Here is an 18,048-nt window from a genome sequence, read left to right as displayed (position 1 = left end):
TATTTTGTTGAGTATTTTTGCACCTATGCTCATCAGGGATATTAGTTTGTAACTTTCTTTTTTTGTGGTGTCTTTGCTTGGTTTTGGTATTAAGAGTGATGCTGGCCTCGTAGAATGAGTTTGGGAGTATTCCCTCCTGTTCTATGTTTTGGTAATCTTTAAGGAGGATTGGGCATTAGGTCTTAACTAAATGTTTGATGAAATATAGCAGTGAAGCCATCTGGTCCACACGTTTTGTTTTTAGGTAGTTTTTTGATTACCAATTCAATTTCTTTGCTGGTAATTGGTCTGTTCAGATTTTCTGTTTCTTCCTGGGTCAGCCTTGGAAGGTTGTATTTTCTAGAAAGTTGTCCATTTCTCCTAGGTTATCCAGTTTGTTACCATATAATTTTTCATAGTATTCTCTCATAATTCTTTATATTTCTGTGGTGTCTGTAGTCATTTTTCCTTTCTCATTTCTGGTTCTGTTTATGTATGTAGACTCTTTTTTTCTTGGTAAGTCTTGGTAGGGGTTTATCTATTTTGTTTATTTTCTCGAAAAACAAGCTCCTGCTTTCAATTGATTCTTTCTATTATTTTATTCTTCTTGATTTTATTTATTTCTGCTCTAATCTTAATTATGTCCCTCCTTCTACTGACTTTGGGCCTCATGTTTTTCTTTTTCTAGTTCATTAATTGTGAGTTTAGAGTATTCATTTGGGATTGTTCTTCTTTCCTGAGGTTGGCCTGTATTGCAAAATACTTCCCTTAGCACAGCCTTGGCTGCATCCCACAGATTTTGTGGTGTTGAATTATTGCTGTCATTTGTCTCCATATATTGCTTGATCTCTGCTTTTATTTGGTCATTGATCCATTGATTATTTAGAAGCATGTTATAAAGCTTCAATGTGTTTGTGGGTTTTTCATTTTGTTTGTGCAATTTATTTCTAGTTTCATACCTTTGTGGTCTAAGAAGCTGGTTGGTACAATTTCAATCTTTTTGAATTTACTGAGGCTCTTTTTGTGACCCAGTATGTGATCTATTCTTTAAAATGCTCCATGTGCACTTGAGAAGAATGTGTATTCTGTTGCTTTTGGATGCAGTGCTCTGTAGATGTCTGTTAGGTCCATCTGTTCTAATGTGTTGTTCAGTGCCTCTGTCTCCTTTCTTATTTTCTGTCTGGTTGCTCTGTCCTTTGGAGTGAGTGGTGTGTTGAAGTCTCCCAGAATGAATGCATTGCATTCTACTTCCCCCTTTGATTCTGTTAGTATTTTTTTCACATATGTAGGGGATCCTGTGTTGGGTGCACAGATATTTATAATAGTTATATCCTCTTGTTAGACTGACCCCTTTATCATTATGTAATGTCCTTCTTTGTCTCTTGTTACTTTCTTTGTTTTGATGTCTATTTTGTCTGACAAAGTACTCTAACTCCTGCTTTTCTCTCCCTATTGTTTGCATGAAGTATCTTTTTCCATCCCTTCACTTTCAGTCTGTGCATGTCTTTGGGTTTGAAGTGAGTCTCTTGTAGGGAGCATATAAATGGGTCATGTCTTTTTATCCATTCAGTGACTCTATGTCTTTTGATTGGTACATTCAGACCATTCACATTTAGGGTGATTATCGATAGGTATGTACTTATTGCCATTAATCCAGTGGCTTTTAGAACATTCACTATTATATGAAGCCAACACCATTATCTAGTTCAGTGTAAAAGGAAACCTCATTCCCATTAAGCAGTGGCTTCCTATTTCTCTCCTCCTCCAAGTCCCTGGTAATGACTAATCTGCTTTCTTTATGGATTGGCCTTTTCTGAGTGCTTTATACAAATGAAATCATGCAGTAACATGTGGCATTTTGTGCTGCTTTCTGTCATTTAGCATAATGTTTTCAAGGTTCATCCACTATAATAATATTTTTAATGAGACTTTTAATCTTTTAATTCCAATGTAGGACTTTCCCAGTTTCCCCTGAAAAAGGTGTTTCATGAATCTGACAGTATCTGATAGACAATACTGAATTGAAAGAGAGAATAAGAATCTTCTTTCCTGTTCAGTACATAGACCTGTGAATAGCCATATTGTTCTCAACTTGTTTTACTGAGTTAAAAGTAATCTCTCCATGAAAGTGTGACTTGAGCAAAGAAATTTATGTAAGACTCTAAAGAATAAAAATTATGACCATGTCCCATACAGCCTTCAAAGAGAAATCTGTAGGTCTGAACTGCTGCCTTGCTTTATCATCTGTTGCCCTGCCAGTAATGTTGCAATTAATATTTAAGTTTCTTATTTCGGAGGTCTTTCAATATACCCCTATTTTAGCTTCTCCTCAAAGAAGCCTCTCTAGCTGTCAGACCTTTCCTGAAAGAGAGCAAACAATATTTTATGTAGCATTCTAGGTAATGACAGATGAGACAGAGGTCCTTAAAGTACAATCCTATGCCCAAATTAAAAATCTGATTTGATTTCTATATAACTGGTTAAGTTTTCCTTATAAAAAGAAATACAGGGACGATGAAAATAAGCAATTTCCACTATATCATCATTTCATACACTGAGAATAATTCTAAGAAATATGTGAAATGTCAAACACCAGATTGAGACCTCTTCCACTATACTAATTCACTACAGGATGTGAAGGAAAAAATTTTAAATGGAAGGGTTTGCATTTAATTAACATGACATGAAAATAATCATAATAGGCAGGCAAAATATTATATATGTTTAACAATAAAACTACATCGTTAAGTGTGTTACATTAAGCAAAAATTTGAGTTAAAATGGTTTAACTTGGCATTTTGAAGCCAAAAAGTCAATATATCTTATATTAGCATTTTTTATTATCTCAAATTTACAGTATTATTAATATGACTGAAAAGAAAATAAGAATCTACTTACCTGTTTTATTGTCAAAAAATTTGATATGTCTATCTTCATGAGCAGTTATTGTAACAGGAAGTGTAGGATGACTTACCACTCTGTTAATGTGATTATTGTATTGTAAACCTGAAAAATAAAGGAAGACAATGCAATAAAATTCAAACCCTCACTTAGAAGCTGGATGACGGCTTTTTCAGTTTTACCAAAAAAAAAAAGATAATTATTAAAAACTACAGCTTTTGTGTAAAACAAAAAATCTGGTAACTAAGACTAGGGCTCTAGAAAGATACAATTTCTTATAAAATAAATGTTTAAGCTTTATGTCTTATAATTATGGACAGTATTAGGCTAAAGTGTAGAAATAATTAGACATATTTTAATCATACTGTCAATATAGGTGGTTTAGAATTCTTAAAAGATCCAAAACAATTATTACTTTTAATAAACAGCCTATAAGAGTTATAAGCATTTAATGTAGGAAAAATTCACAAGTGATAATTAGATGTTTGCAAGGAACAGCCCTCATCCTACCCACAATGACAAAAAAATTAAGAACTGGAATTGATGTTCTTAGGGGTGAAGCCTTTTCTTTACTACTGAGCTCTTAGACTTTTATCTTAGAGATGAGGGAGAACAGAGAGGGATCAAAACAAATGGGAAAATGTCATCACATTTTTAGATGTTTAGTCATTCCACATGTACACAAGTATAAACACATTACCAAAACCCCCCCATATATATATATATATACACACACACCTATAATATATATATATATACCTATATATATATTTATATATAGTATTAGTTACCTATGTAAGAGGGAGAAAAGGACTAAAGTTGAAAAGGTATTAGAAAAGACATTTTTTTGAGTGGAGTTTCGTTTGTGATTTGGCTGAAGAACCATGTAAATGTTTTACATAATTATGCAATCATTTTTAAAAACTTAACAAAAAATCAAAAGTAAAATAAAACCAATGAACCTAATTGTATATCCAATTGGTGGTATAAGTCAAAAGAAATGAAATACTTCAAGTTTAAAGCATAATAATCAGACTGTCCATTCCTAGTGGAATATACTGTAAGCACAAATTATTACCACTGATTAACTATTGGTGGTGGTGGTAGTATTGGTATTATTTTTCTGAGATGACTATAATATTTGTACTGTGTGATAAATCATGTGAGCAATTACATAATTTTGCTGACAACCAAGAGTTCTGACATGGTTAAAATGAGGTAAAGATATAATATCAATGAAATAAATCTGAACTTGAATTTTAAGTATTTGTATGAAATTATCAGTGTTTTTTCTTTTTCTTTTCTTTTGCTAAATGTTCATGCCTTTTTTTTTTGCAGTGGAAAAATGTATTTATAAATATCTGAGGGACAATGGGATAGGGGACCTTTTTGTTTTGCTTTAGACTGTGTTTCCCGTGCCCTACCACGACATTATGTGTGCTAATCGTAATGCCCCTTATTCCCCTTTTCCCTCCCTTTCCACCCACCCCCACAACAGTCCCTTTCCCTTTGGCAACTGCTAGTCCATTCTTGGGTTCTGTGAGTCTGCTGTTGTTTTGTACATGTTCATGCATTTAAAGAAAAATGAAGGACAGGAGGTAGTGTATATACATACATACACATACCCATAAATATCAAGATGAAACCGTACACTTGAGGAAAATGTGTATGCTGCTGCTTTTGGGTGAAATATTCTGTAGAAATCTATTTAGCCCACCTGATCTAATGCATTGTTCAGTGCCTGTGTTTCCTTATTTATTTTCTGTCTGATTGACCTGTCTATTGATTTAAGTGGTAAGCTAAAGTCTCCTAAAATGAATGTGTTGCAACCTATTTCCCCTTTTAATTTTGTTAGTATGTGTTTTATATATTTAGGTGCTCCTATGTTGAGTGCATAGATATTTATAATGGTTATATCCTCTTGTTGGACATATCCTTTATAATTATGTACTGTCCTTCTTTGTCTCTCATTACTTTGTTTCTAAATGTATTTACTAGTCTGATATTATTAACTGCTACTCCTGCTTTTTTCTCCCTATTATTTGCATGAAATATCTTTTCCCATCCTTTCACTTTTAGTCTGTGTATGTCTTTGGGTCTGAAATGAGTCTCTTGTAGGCAGCATATAGATGGGTCTTGTTTCTTTATCTATTCTGACATTCTATGCCTTTTGATTGGTTCATTCAGTCCATTTACATTTAAAGGTGATTACTAATAGATATGCACTTAATGCCATTTTATTAATTGTTTTCTGTTTTTATAACTCCTCTGTTCCTTCCTTCCTCTCTTATACTCTTGTTATTTGATGGTTTTATTTAGCATTGTGAATGGATTTCTCTTTAATTTTTTTTGTTTATCTACTGTAGGCTTTAGTTTTGTGATTAACAAAGGTTCAAGAATAGCTTCCTTACTACATAAGTTTATTTTAAATTGCTGATTACTCTATTTCAAACACAAGCTAAAAGTACTTTTGTTTTTATTCTTGTTCTTCCTCCACACTATTTGTACATAATCTATACTTTTTGTGTATCCCTTGACTGATTTTGGGTATGATTGATTTTGCTTCTTTTGCTTCATTTTAATTTTGTACTTGCTTGGTAATTAATTGGTCTACTACCTTTACTGTGGATTTATTTTCACTGGTGAAAACTATTTAGCGTTAGGGACATATCCATCTACACCAGTCCCTTCAACATATCCTGCAAGGCTGGGTTAGTAGTGGTGAATTCTTCCAACTTTATTGGGAAACTGTTTAATACCTGCTTTAAATATGAATGATAATCTTGCTAGGAATAGAATTCTTGGTTGGAGGTCCTTCTGTTTTAGTACATTGAATATATCATGCCATTCCCTCAGACTTGTAAAGTTTCTGTTGAGAAGTCTGCTGATAGCTTAATGGGGCTTCTTCTATAGGTAATCTTTTTGTCTCTCTGGATGCTTTCAATACCCTCTTTTTGCCCTTGATCTTTGTCATTTTAATTATTACACATCTTGGTGTTGTTTTCCTGGAGTTCCTTTTTTTAGGGGGCCTCTGTGATACCATGACCTGAGTGTGTTTGCTTCCCCAGATTGGGTAAGTTTTCAAAAATTATTTCTTCAAAGAGACTTTCCATCCCTCTGTCCCTCTCTTCTCTTTCTGGTACCTGTATTATGCAAATATTATTTCATTTGGATTGGTCACATAGCTCTCTTACCATTCTTTCATTCCTAGAGATCCTTTTTCCTCTCTGTTCCTGAGCTTCATTGTGTTCTTGTTCTCTAATTTCCATCTCATTCACTGTCTCCTCTACCTACAGTAATCTACTCTTAAATGCCTCCATTTTGTTTCATTCAAGGTATTTTATTCTTTAAATCCAAGTGGCTCTATTTTAGATCTTCTATTTCTTTGTTGAAGTTCTCCTTGAGATCTTGAATATTTTTCTGTAGATAAGTAAGCATGTTTATGACTTTTCTTGAAATCTTTATCAAGAAGATTGGTGATCTCTGTTTCATTTAGCTTTCTTTCTGGTGTCCTGTCCTGTAGTTTTGTTTGGAACATATCCCTCAACTTCCTCATTTTATCAGGGTTTCTGTGTTTCTTCCTTTGTGTTAAATGGCTCTGCTATGCTTCCTGGCCAACAGAGTAATAGCTTTATGAAGGAGGTGTCTTACTGTGCTCAGAAGCTCAAGATTCTTTACTTTCCAGTACCTGGTTCTACTTTGTGGAAGCCCCAGCTGTTGGCATGCAGGGGGTATGGCTGCCTTTCTGTCTTCTGTAGTGGTCTCTGAGTCTGTGTGGGCAGTTTGCTTCAGTTGCTGCCTTTGTGATCAGCAAAGTCTCTGCTGAATCGCTGCTGGTAGGCTGCTATCTGCTTGGCCTGCAGCAATGGTGGGGCTGCAGGGTTAATGGGATAGGTGGGCTGATGTGCAGCTTTGCCTTGGGCAGATATGCAGCACCATGCTTGGACATGGTGCTGTCCATGGATGAAGGAGCTCTTGGGGCTGGCTCCTGCGGGCACCTCCCTGGTTGGGCTGAAATGGAGACAGGCAAGCTGGGAAAGCCTCCTTCTGCCTGCCAGGCAGCAAAGTCTGACGCTGCTGCTGGGCTGAGTGGGTTGGCTGGCAGCACGCACAGGGAGGAGCCTCGGGGCTGCATTGCCAGTGAGGGAGATGGAGGATCTGGGATTCCCGAGACTTTCTGAACTGTTGTGCTTAGGGAGAGCTTGGGAGGTATCCTCTACCTGCCTTTTCTCCTGAGGAGAGAGCTCTGTCCAACCCTCACCCCTCTGGCACCCCTCCCACTGCTGGTAAGTCTTTCAAACTGCCACCTCTACTTTGGGTCTCAGGAAGGGTGGAGCATGCCTGTCCTCCATAAGTGGCTGAAGTCTCAGCCTCCCAGTGTTCCAACTGTCCCTGGTGTCCAGCCTCTTTAATCACCAGAATCCAATGTAATGTGGGCTTGTGTTCCTTGAGCAGATTCAAGTGCCAAGGCCAGGTGCACAGTAATCCTGGGCTCCTACTCTCCCTGCTCTGTTCCTCTTTCTCCTGCCTATAGGCTGGTATAGGGGAAGGGCTTGGGTCCCACATGATTGTGGCTCTGCCACTTTACCCTTTCCTATGTAGTCTTTTCTTTCCCAGGTGTAGGTGGTCTGTTCTGCAGTCTTCAGGTCATTTACAAGTTTATTGTATTTGCTGTATTTTCTTCTTATACATGTTTTTGGGAGGGTATTTCTGCCTTGCCTTCCTACCCCACCATCTTTTTCCTAGCCCGGGATGATCTAGTGCTTTTCTTTGTTAAAAAGGCACTTCTAGGTCTTTCCACTGAAAAAGCTTACATCAATGACCAACTCAAGAACTAAGAAAGCAATGAAGACAAATCCAATACCTAGCACCTAAATTGTAGTCTCTACTTATACTAAAATAAACCATGGCTCTTTAAAGGAACAGCTGATTTGAGATCTGAGGCACAAAATGAACAAGATGAGCCTAAAACAACTTGTCATATCAGAAAGTAAGAAAACTGTTGAAGACTACCAGAGTCTCGGCAAAAGTGCTCAAGAGCCAATCTGAGTAAGCTCCAACTGGCCAAAGATGAAACAATATGAGTAGCAATAAAGATAATACCCACAACAGACTGAAACACATCAAATACATTTTATATCCTAGAGATTGGAATGATGATAAAAACAAACAATACCCAACAGACTCACTAGTCACCTTGGAGGATGCTACAGAACCACCTCATTATTTTGAAAACTGGTAAAGTGGGGCAAGGAGATCAATCATTCATCTGCTTTTCCTTTATAATTGTTAACTCCAAGGAAACCAAATCACTTATGAGGAATGTCCTGTTTTACAGAGGTACTCTAGCTAATTAATAGAGAAGAATGATATAATTAGAAATAATTTTTCAACAGTTAATGAATTAATGGACCTAGGCAATAATCATGAAGACTGAGAATGTAAGAAAAAGATACACAACCAGACTGTATTTACTTCAGGTAAAAGTTCACAAGTTGGTATGATGCAGTCTTGCCAAAAAAAAAAATCAAAACTTTAAAATGAAGACAAATAAAAACACTGAACCTGAATCTGAATAAACCTCTAGTTCTAAAACCAATTTATAAAAAATAGAATGAACAGAAGAGCATGTTAAATAAAAGATGTAACCAGCAAAATCCAGACTGTGGGAAACCCTATGTGAATGACAAACACCCAAATTTCTTCAATTAAAAAATGCTAGGGACGAAAGCGGAGCCAAGATGGCGGCGTGAGTAGAGCAGTGGAAATCTCCTCCCAAAAACACATAGAGCTATGAAAATATAACAAAGAAAAATCTTCCTAAAATAGAGACCACAGGACACAGGACAACATCCAGACCACATCCACACCTGCAAGAACCCAGCGCCTTGTGAAGGGGGTAAGATACAAGCCCCAGCCCGGCGGGACCCGAGCGCCCCTCCCCCTGGCAACCGGCGGGTGGAGAGAAACCGGAGCGGTTTTCTTTTTTTTTTTTTTGGCGAGCGCTTTTTGGAAGCCTTAGAGGGACGGGCCCCCGTTGCTGGGGAGGCAGGGTGGCGGGACCGGTGAGGAGGTGCCTGGGAACGGCGCCGGAGGACAAAGAATATCCCGCGTTTCTCCCTGCGAGACCTGGGGGTGGGTGCCTGAGACCGGTGCCTGAGGACGGAGGAGGTCGCGCGTTTTTCCCCTTTTTTTTTTTTCTCTTTTTGGCGAGCGCTTTTTGGAAGCCTTGAAGGGACGGGGACCCCAGTGCTAGGGAGGCACGGTGGCGAGACTGGTGAGCGGGTGGCTGGGACCGGCGCCTGAGGACAAAGAATATCCCCCGTTTTTCCCTGCGGGACCGGTGGGTGGGTGCCTGAGACCGGCACTTGAGGACAGAGGAAATCGCGCGTTTTTCCCCTTTTTTTTTTCTCTTTTCTGCGAGTGCTTTTTGGAAGCCTAAAAGGGACAGGGACCGCGGTGCTAGGGAGGCAGGGCGGTGGGACTGGTGAGCGGGTGCCTGGGACCGGCACCTGAGGACAAAGAATATCCCACATTTTTCCCTGTGGGACCGGTGGGTGGGTGCCTGAGACCAGCACCTGAGGACGGAAGAAATCGCGCGTTTTTCCCCTTTTTTTTCTCTCTTTTTGGCGAGTGCTTTTTGGAAGCCTTGAAGGGACAGGGACCCCGGTGCTAGGGAGGCAGGGCGGCGGGACTGGTGAGCGGGTGCGTGGGACCAGTGCCTGAGGACAAAGAATATTGAGCGTTCCTTCCCTGCGGGACCGGTGGGTGGGTGCTTTTTGGAAGCCTTGAAAGGACAGGGACCCTGGTGCTAGGGAGACAGGGCAGCAGGACCAGAGAGCGGGTGCCTGGGACCGGCACCTGAGGACAAAAAAAAAAAAAAAAAAAAAATCGCTTGTTTTTTCCTTTTTTTTCCTTTTTTTTTTCTCTTTGTTTCTGTTCCCTCTCTCATTGTTGCTGCTGTTGTTTTGGTTTGGAGAGTGCTTTTTGGAAATCTTAAAGGGGCAGGACAGGTCACTTAGACCAGAAGCAGGGAATCTGGGGATCTCTGGGCACTCTAACCCCCTGGGCAGCAGGGAGCACAGAGGCCCCTTACGGAGATAAATAGTCTCCTGGCTGCTCCCCCTCCAACGGGGCTCCACCATTTTGGAGGAACAGCCCCAGCCAGGCCAAGCCCACAGCAACAGCGGAGATAAACCCCAAAGCAACTGGGCAGGAAGCAGAAGCCCTGTCTGTGCACAGCTGCCCAGCACAAGCCACTAGAGGTCGCTATTCTCCCAGGAAAAGGCTACAAACCAACAAGAAGGGAAGCTCTTCCAGCGGTCACTTGTACCAGCTCTGCAAACTATCTCTATCACCATGAAAAGGCAAAACTACAGGCAGACAAAGATCACAGAGACAACACCTGAGAAGGAGACAGACCTAACTAGTCTTCCTGAAAAAGAATTCAAAATAAAAATCATGAACATGCTGACAGAGATGCAGAAAAAAATGCAAGAGCAATGGGATGAGATGCAGAGAAAAATGCAAGAGCAGTGGGATGAAGTCCGGAAGGAGATCACAGATGTCAGGAAAGAGATCACAGAAGTGAAACAATCCCTGGAAGGATTTATAAGCAGAATGGATAAGATGCAAGAGGCCATTGAAGGAATAGAAGCCAGAGAACAGGAACGTATAGAAGCTGACATAGAGAGAGATAAAAGGATCTCCAGGAATGAAACAACACTAAGAGAAATATGTGACCAATACAAAAGGAAAAACATTCGTATTATAGGGATACCAGAAGAGGAAGAAAGAGGAAAAGGGATAGAAAGTGTCTTTGAAGAAATAATTGCTGAAAACTTCCCCAAACTGGGGGAGGAAATAATCGAACAGACCATGGAATTATACAGAACCCCCAACAGAAAGGATCCAAGGAGGACAACACCAAGACACATAATAATTAAAATGGCAAGGATCAAGGACAAGGAAAGAGTTTTAAAGGCAGCTAGAGAGAAAAAGGTCACCTATAAAGGAAAACCAATCAGGCTAACATCAGACTTCTCAACAGAAACCCTACAGGCCAGAAGAGAATGGCATGATATACTTAATGCAATGAAACAGAAGGGCCTTGAACCAAGGATACTGTATCCAGCACGACTATCATTTAAATATGATGGTGGGATCAAACAATTCCCAGACAAGCAAAAGCTGAGGGAATTTGCTTCCCACAAACCACCTCTACAGGGCATCCTACAGGGACTGCTCTAGATGGGAGCACCCCTAAAAAGAGCACAGAACAAAACACACAACATATGAAGAATGGAGGAGGAGGAATAAGAAGGGAGAGAAGAAAAGACTCTCCAGACAGTGTATATAACAGCTCAATAAGCGAGCTAAGTTAGGCAGTAAGATACTAAAGAAGCTAACCTTGAACCTTTGGTAACCACGAATCTAAAGCCTGCAATGGCAATAAGTACATATCTTTCAATAGTCACCCTAAATGTAAATGGACTTAATGCACCAATCAAAAGACATAGAGTAATAGAATGGATAAAAAAGCAAGACCCATCTATATGCTGCTTACAAGAAACTCACCTTAAACCCAAAGATAAGCATAGACTAAAAGTCAAGGGATGGAAAAACATATTTCAGGCAAACAACAGTGAGAAGAAAGCAGGGGTTGCAGTACTAATATCGGACAAAATAGACTTCAAAACAAAGAAAGTAACAAGAGATAAAGAAGGCCACTACATAATGATAAAGGGCTTAGTCCAACAAGAGGATATAACCATTCTAAATATATATGCACCCAATACAGGAGCACCAGCATATGTGAAGCAAATACTAACAGAACTAAAGAGGGAAATAGACTGCAATGCATTCATTGTAGGAGACTTCAACACACCACTCACCCAAAAGGATAGATCCACCGGGCAGAAAATAAATAAAGACACACAGGCACTGAACAACACACTAGAATAGATGGACCTAATAGACATCTATAGAACTTTACATCCAAAAGCAACAGGATATACATTCTTCTCAAGTGCACATGGAACATTCTCCAGAATAGACCACATACTAGCTCACAAAAAGAGCCTCAGTAAATTCCACAATATTGAAATTCTACCAACCAATTTTTCAGACCACAAAGGTATGAAAGTAGAAATAAATTCTACAAAGAAAACAAAAAGGTTCACAAACACATGGAGGCTTAACAACATGCTACTAAATAATCAATGGATCAATGAACAAATCAAAATAGAGATCAAGGAATATATAGAAACAAATGACAACAACAACACTAAGCCCCAACTTCTGTGGGATGCAGCGAAAGCAGTCTTAAGAGGAAAGTATATAGCAATCCAGGCACACTTGAAGAAGGAAGAACAATCCCAAATGAATAGTCTAACATCACAATTATTAAAACTGGAAAAAGAAGAACAAATGAGGCCTAAAGTCAGCAGAAGGAGGGACATAATAAAGATCAGAGAAGAAATAAACAAAATTGAGAAGAATAAAACAATAGCAAAAATCAACGAAACCAAGAGCTGGTTCTTTGAGAAAATAAACAAAATAGATAAGCCTCTAGCCCAACTTATTAAGAGAAAAAGAGAGTCAACACAAATCAACATAATCAGAAATGAGAATGGAAAAATCACGACAGACTCCACAGAAATACAAAGAATTATTAAAGACTACTATGAAAACCTATATGCCAACAAGCTGGAAAACCTAGAAGAAATGGACAACTTCCTAGAAAAATACAACCTCCCAAGACTGACCAAGGAAGAAACACAAAAGTTAAACAAACCAATTACAAGCAAAGAAATTGAAACAGTAATCAAAAAACTACCCAAGAACAAAACCCCGGGGCCGGACGGATTTACCTCGGAATTTTATCAGACACACAGAGAAGACATAATACCCATTCTCCTTAAAGTGTTCCACAAAATAGAAGAAGAGGGAATACTCCCAAACTCATTCTATGAAGCCAACATCACCCTAATACCAAAACCAGGAAAAGACCCCACCAAAAAAGAAAATTACAGACCAATATCCCTGATGAATGTAGATGCAAAAATACTCAATAAAATATTAGCAAACAGAATTCAACAGTATATCAAAAGGATCATACACCATGACCAAGTGGGGTTCATCCCAGGGATGCAAGGATGGTACAACATTCGAAAATCCATCAACATCATCCACCACATCAACAAAAAGAAAGACAAAAACCACATGATCATCTCCATAGATGCTGAAAAAGCATTTGACAAAATTCAACATCCATTCACGATAAAAACTCTCAGCAAAATGGGAATAGAGGGCAAGTACCTCAACATAATAAAGGCCATATATGATAAACCCACAGCCAGCATTATACTGAACAGCGAGAAGCTGAAAGCATTTCCACTGAGATCGGGAACCAGACAGGGATGCCCACTCTCCCCACTGTTATTTAACATAGTACTGGAGGTCCTAGCCACGGCAATCAGACAAAACAAAGAAATACAAGGAATCCAGATTGGTAAAGAAGAAGTTAAACTGTCACTATTTGCAGATGATATCATACTGTACATAAAAAACCCTAAAGACTCCACTCCAAAACTACTAGAACTGATATCGGAATACAGCAAAGTTGCAGGATACAAAATCAACACACAGAAATCTGTAGCTTTCCTATACACTAACAACGAATCAATAGAAAGAGAAATCAGGAAAACAATTCCATTCACCATTGCATCAAAAAGAATAAAATACCTAGGAATAAACCTAACCAAGGAAGTGAAAGACTTATACTCTGAAAACTACAAGTCACTCTTAAGAGAAATTAAAGGGGACACTAATAAATGGAAACTCATCCCATGCTCATGGCTAGGAAGAATTAATATCGTCAAAATGGCCATCCTGCCGAAAGCAATATACAAATTTGATGCAATCCCTCTCAAATTACCAGCAACATTCTTCAATGAATTGGAACAAATAATTCAAAAATTCATATGGAAACACCAAAGACCCCGAATAGCCAAAGCAATCCTGAAAAAGAAGAATAAAGTAGGGGGGATCTCACTCCCCAACTTCAAGCTCTACTACAAAGCCATAGTAATCAAGACAATTTGGTAATGGCACAAGAACAGAGCCACAGACCAGTGGAACAGATTAGAGACCCCAGAAATTAACCCAAACATATATGGTCAATTAATATTTGATAAAGGAGCCATGGACATACAATGGCAAAATGACAGTCTCTTCAACAGATGGTGCTGGCAAAACTGGACAGCTACATGTAGGAGAATGAAACTGGACCATTGTCTAACCCCATATACAAAGGTAAACTCAAAATGGATCAAAGACCTGAATGTAAGTCACGAAACCATTAAACTCTTGGAAAAAAACATAGGCAAAAACCTCTTAGATATAAACATGAGTGATCTCTTCTTGAACATATCTCCCCGGGCAAGGAAAACAACAGCAAAAATGAGCAAGTGGGACTACATTAAGCTGAAAAGCTTCTGTACAGCGAAAGACACCATCAATAGAACAAAAAGGAACCCTACAGTATGGGAGAATATATTTGAAAATGACAGATCTGATAAAGGCTTGACGTCCAGAATATATAAAGAGCTCACACGCCTCAACAAACAAAAAACAAATAACCCAATTAAAAAATGGGCAGAGGAACTGAACAGACAGTTCTCCAAAAAAGAAATACAGATGGCCAAGATACACATGAAAAGATGCTCCACATCGCTAATTATCAGAGAAATGCAAATTAAAACAACAATGAGGTATCACCTCACACCAGTAAGGATAGCTGCCATCCAAAAGACAAACAACAACAAATGTTGGCGAGGCTGTGGAGAAAGGGGAACCCTCCTACACTGCTGGTGGGAATGTAAATTAGTTCAACCATTGTGGAAAGCAGTATGGAGGTGCATCAAAATGCTCAAAACAGACCTACCATTTGACCCAGGAATTCCACTCCTAGGAATTTACCCTAAGAACGCAGCAATCAAGTTTGAGAAAGACAGATGCACTCCTATGTTTATCGCAGCACTATTTACAATAGCCAAGAATTGGAAGCAACCTAAATGTCCATCTGTAGATGAATGGATAAAGAAGATGTGGTACATATACACAATGGAATACTACTCAGCCATAGGAAGTGGAAAAATCCAACCATTTGCAGCAACATGGATGGAGCTGGAGAGTATTATGCTCAGTGAAATAAGCCAAGCGGAGAAAGAGAAATACCAAATGATTTCACTCATCTGAGGAGTATAGGAACAAAGGAAAAACTGAAGGAACAAAACAGCAGCAGAATTACAGAACCCAAAAATGGACTAACAGGTACCAAAGGGAAAGGAACTGGGGAGGATGGGTGGGCAGGGAGGGATAAGGGGGGGGAAGAAGAAGGGGGGTATTAAGATTAGCATGCATGGGGGGGAGGGAGAAAGGGGAGGGTGGGCTGCACAACACAGAGAGGACAAGTAGTGACTCTACCACATTTTGCTAAGCTGATGGACAGTAACCGTAATGTGGTTGTTAGGGGGGACCTGATATAGGGGAGAGCATAGTAAACATAGTATTCTTCAGGTAAGTGTAGATTAAAAATTAAAAAAAAAGAAAAGAAAGAAAGAAAGAAAAGGGGGATTACTCCTTAACAGGATAAAACTATTGGTAAATCAAAGATCAACGCATGCTTTAAATATCCTTAATGTTGATCACTTAAAGGGTGTCAGATGATCAGCTATGGAGGTACTCTTTTCTGATAATATTCCTTTCTCTTAATTAAAAAAAAAAAAAAAAAAGCAGTTACTGTGTGCTGACCTCCAATGAGTTCTGCACAGTGGTATAGAGGGCATGTCAAAGTGTGGGCAAAGGGTCTGTTTGTTTCTACGCAGAAGATCAAGGCCTAGCTTGGATACCCAGAAAATGAACTAAGATACGATATGAGGAGGAGCTTCCGGCATCAGCACTCTCTGGAGGACTCGTGCCGGGGGATGATCATCAAAAAGCCTCCACAGGGATCCGGACGATGCTGCGGTTGTGGCTGCATCCAGCCCACCGTCTCCTGGACTTGCCATAAGAAGGAGGAGGGAGATGTCTAGGCTGGCATGTGCATACAGTGAGACAACGAATTTGACTGGATCTGTACTGTTGGAACTCAACCAGGAGTTGGGAGGGGTGCAAGTTGTAGCACCCCAAAATCTCATGACTATAGACTATCTATGGTTAAAAGAACATATGGGATGTGAACAGATCCCAGAAATGGGCTGCTTTAATTTGTCTGATGGTTCAAGTACAGTTGGACAATATCCACCATATCATAGATAAATTTTCACAAATGCCTAGGGTGCCTAAATGGTTTTCTTGGCTTCACTGGAGATGGCTGGTAATTATAGATTTGCTTTGTTTATGTCACCGTATTCCTATTATGTTAATATGTGTGTGCAAATTAGTTAGTAGTTTAAAACCTATACATACTTAAGGTACTATACAAGAAGATATGTCAAAGAAATAATCAATCCTCCCAAGTTTCCTTCATATGCTACATCTATAGCTTTTCTTCTTCCTTCCTAATTACAAACCTTAAATAGAATTCGTGCCTCATATCGAATTTACCGAGTATCATAATTCCTCCAGGTGGTAAAGATACCTTGAGACAAGTGCTGGGCATAGAAGCCACAGGGCATAAATCTGCAAAGAAGTAAAAAGCTAACCTTTGCAGACAATATGGCTTCTCTCTCACTTACCAACTTTACATTTCCCTGTATGGCCCCGGAAGATGACTGGTTAGCCAGAGACGGGTAAGATTCCTCAAGGGAGGAACAACCTAAGACAGGCACAGTCGCAGGGGGGCCATCAGGTGAGAATTTGGGGATCAACAGAGGTGAGGCTCAGAACCTCACCCCCCCTGCTTTGAGAGAAATCTTCTGCATCCGTGGATGTCTTGCTGCCCTTGTCTAGCCTGGATTAATACTTAGTCCATAGGCACACATCTGATCATCTGATCATCTATATTTGCCTTCTTACAGCACTAAACTATGTTTTCTACCTTTATCTTGCATCTACCTACCACTTCAGCATTTTATTAAAAATAAAAATAATAATAATAATAGGAGAAATGTGGGATCAACATATAAATCAAGTACAAAAATCAAATGAATATTCATATTTGACCTGATGGTTTATAGGTCATATTGCATGATCAAAACCGAAAGTTTCTGTGATGAATGCCCTTGTACTGTTCACCATGTAAGAATTTATTCACTCTGTAAGAATTCGTTCACCATGTAAGAACTTGTTCGTTATGCTTCAGAAGATTGGAGACTGACGAGAATTAGGCTTGAGATGGATTAATGATTGTACATTGAGCATTGACCCCCCTATACTGAATTTTATTGTTGTTAACAACCATTTGATCAATAAATATGAGAGATGCCCTCTCAAAAAAAAAAAAAAAAAATGGGAAAAAAAAGAAAATGCTAGGGAAATAAAAAACAGGGAGGGAGACCTACAGATGAAAAGAGACTTAAGAGACCTATCAACCAATTCTAATGCATGGGCCTTATTTGAATCCCTATTGAAATAAACCATGAAACACATACCATATCCTATGCACCAGCCATTTGTGCATAATTATTGAAGCTTCAAATTGAGTTATCAGGCTCATATTATTTTCTGTAATTTCTATATATTTCCATTAAAAAGCTGAAATTATTTCCCTTGCTTTCACTTTTACATTGCTCTACTCACTCTCTGTCCCCATATACCCACCCAAGCTTTAAAAAACAATTTGAGGAAGTAGCAGAAATGATAAGTACAACTATTAACACACTGAAACCATTTTTCCTATCTAAATTCAAATAATCAAAATATGAAAACTAAGGTCACCCTCTATTGTGCAAGAATCCTTTTTATGGTTTCAAAGAAGCCCATGAAAACTTACCAGAATCTGTCTGTGATGAAAGCATCACCAATGACTGTGATGTTTCTAAATCATAAATTACTGTACTACCAGTGTTGAAAGAGGTCACCATATGAGCTGGATCACAGCCTATAAAGTCCACCGATGTAGGTATTCCATGTCCTGAGAGGAGCCCAAAGAGATATAGTATTAACACAGTAATTTAGATATTTCTGTATTTTTTATAAAAGATATTTTTTATTAAAAGAAAG

At 38.9% G+C, this 18,048-nt stretch overlaps 1 protein-coding gene across 3 annotated transcripts in view; it reads right to left on the bottom strand.

Annotated features, from left to right (window-relative positions):
• Window positions 1-18,048, bottom strand: part of STRN3 (striatin 3) — a 122,079-nt gene that overhangs the window by 4,446 nt on the left and 99,585 nt on the right. For all 3 annotated transcript variants that reach the window (XM_073211413.1, XM_073211411.1, XM_073211412.1), the window contains 2 exons: window positions 17,819-17,959; window positions 2,878-2,985 (listed from right to left, as the gene is read on the bottom strand). In XM_073211413.1, coding sequence (XP_073067514.1) covers window positions 2,878-2,985; window positions 17,819-17,959 — 249 coding nt within the window. The remainder of the gene's footprint in view (window positions 1-2,877; window positions 2,986-17,818; window positions 17,960-18,048) is intronic.

The sequence above is a fragment of the Manis javanica genome, chromosome 8 (assembly GCF_040802235.1).
Source record: "Manis javanica isolate MJ-LG chromosome 8, MJ_LKY, whole genome shotgun sequence".
Taxonomy (NCBI): domain Eukaryota; kingdom Metazoa; phylum Chordata; class Mammalia; order Pholidota; family Manidae; genus Manis; species Manis javanica.
Note: the sequence above shows the minus strand (reverse complement) of the source record. Positions and strands in the feature narration are given on the sequence as shown.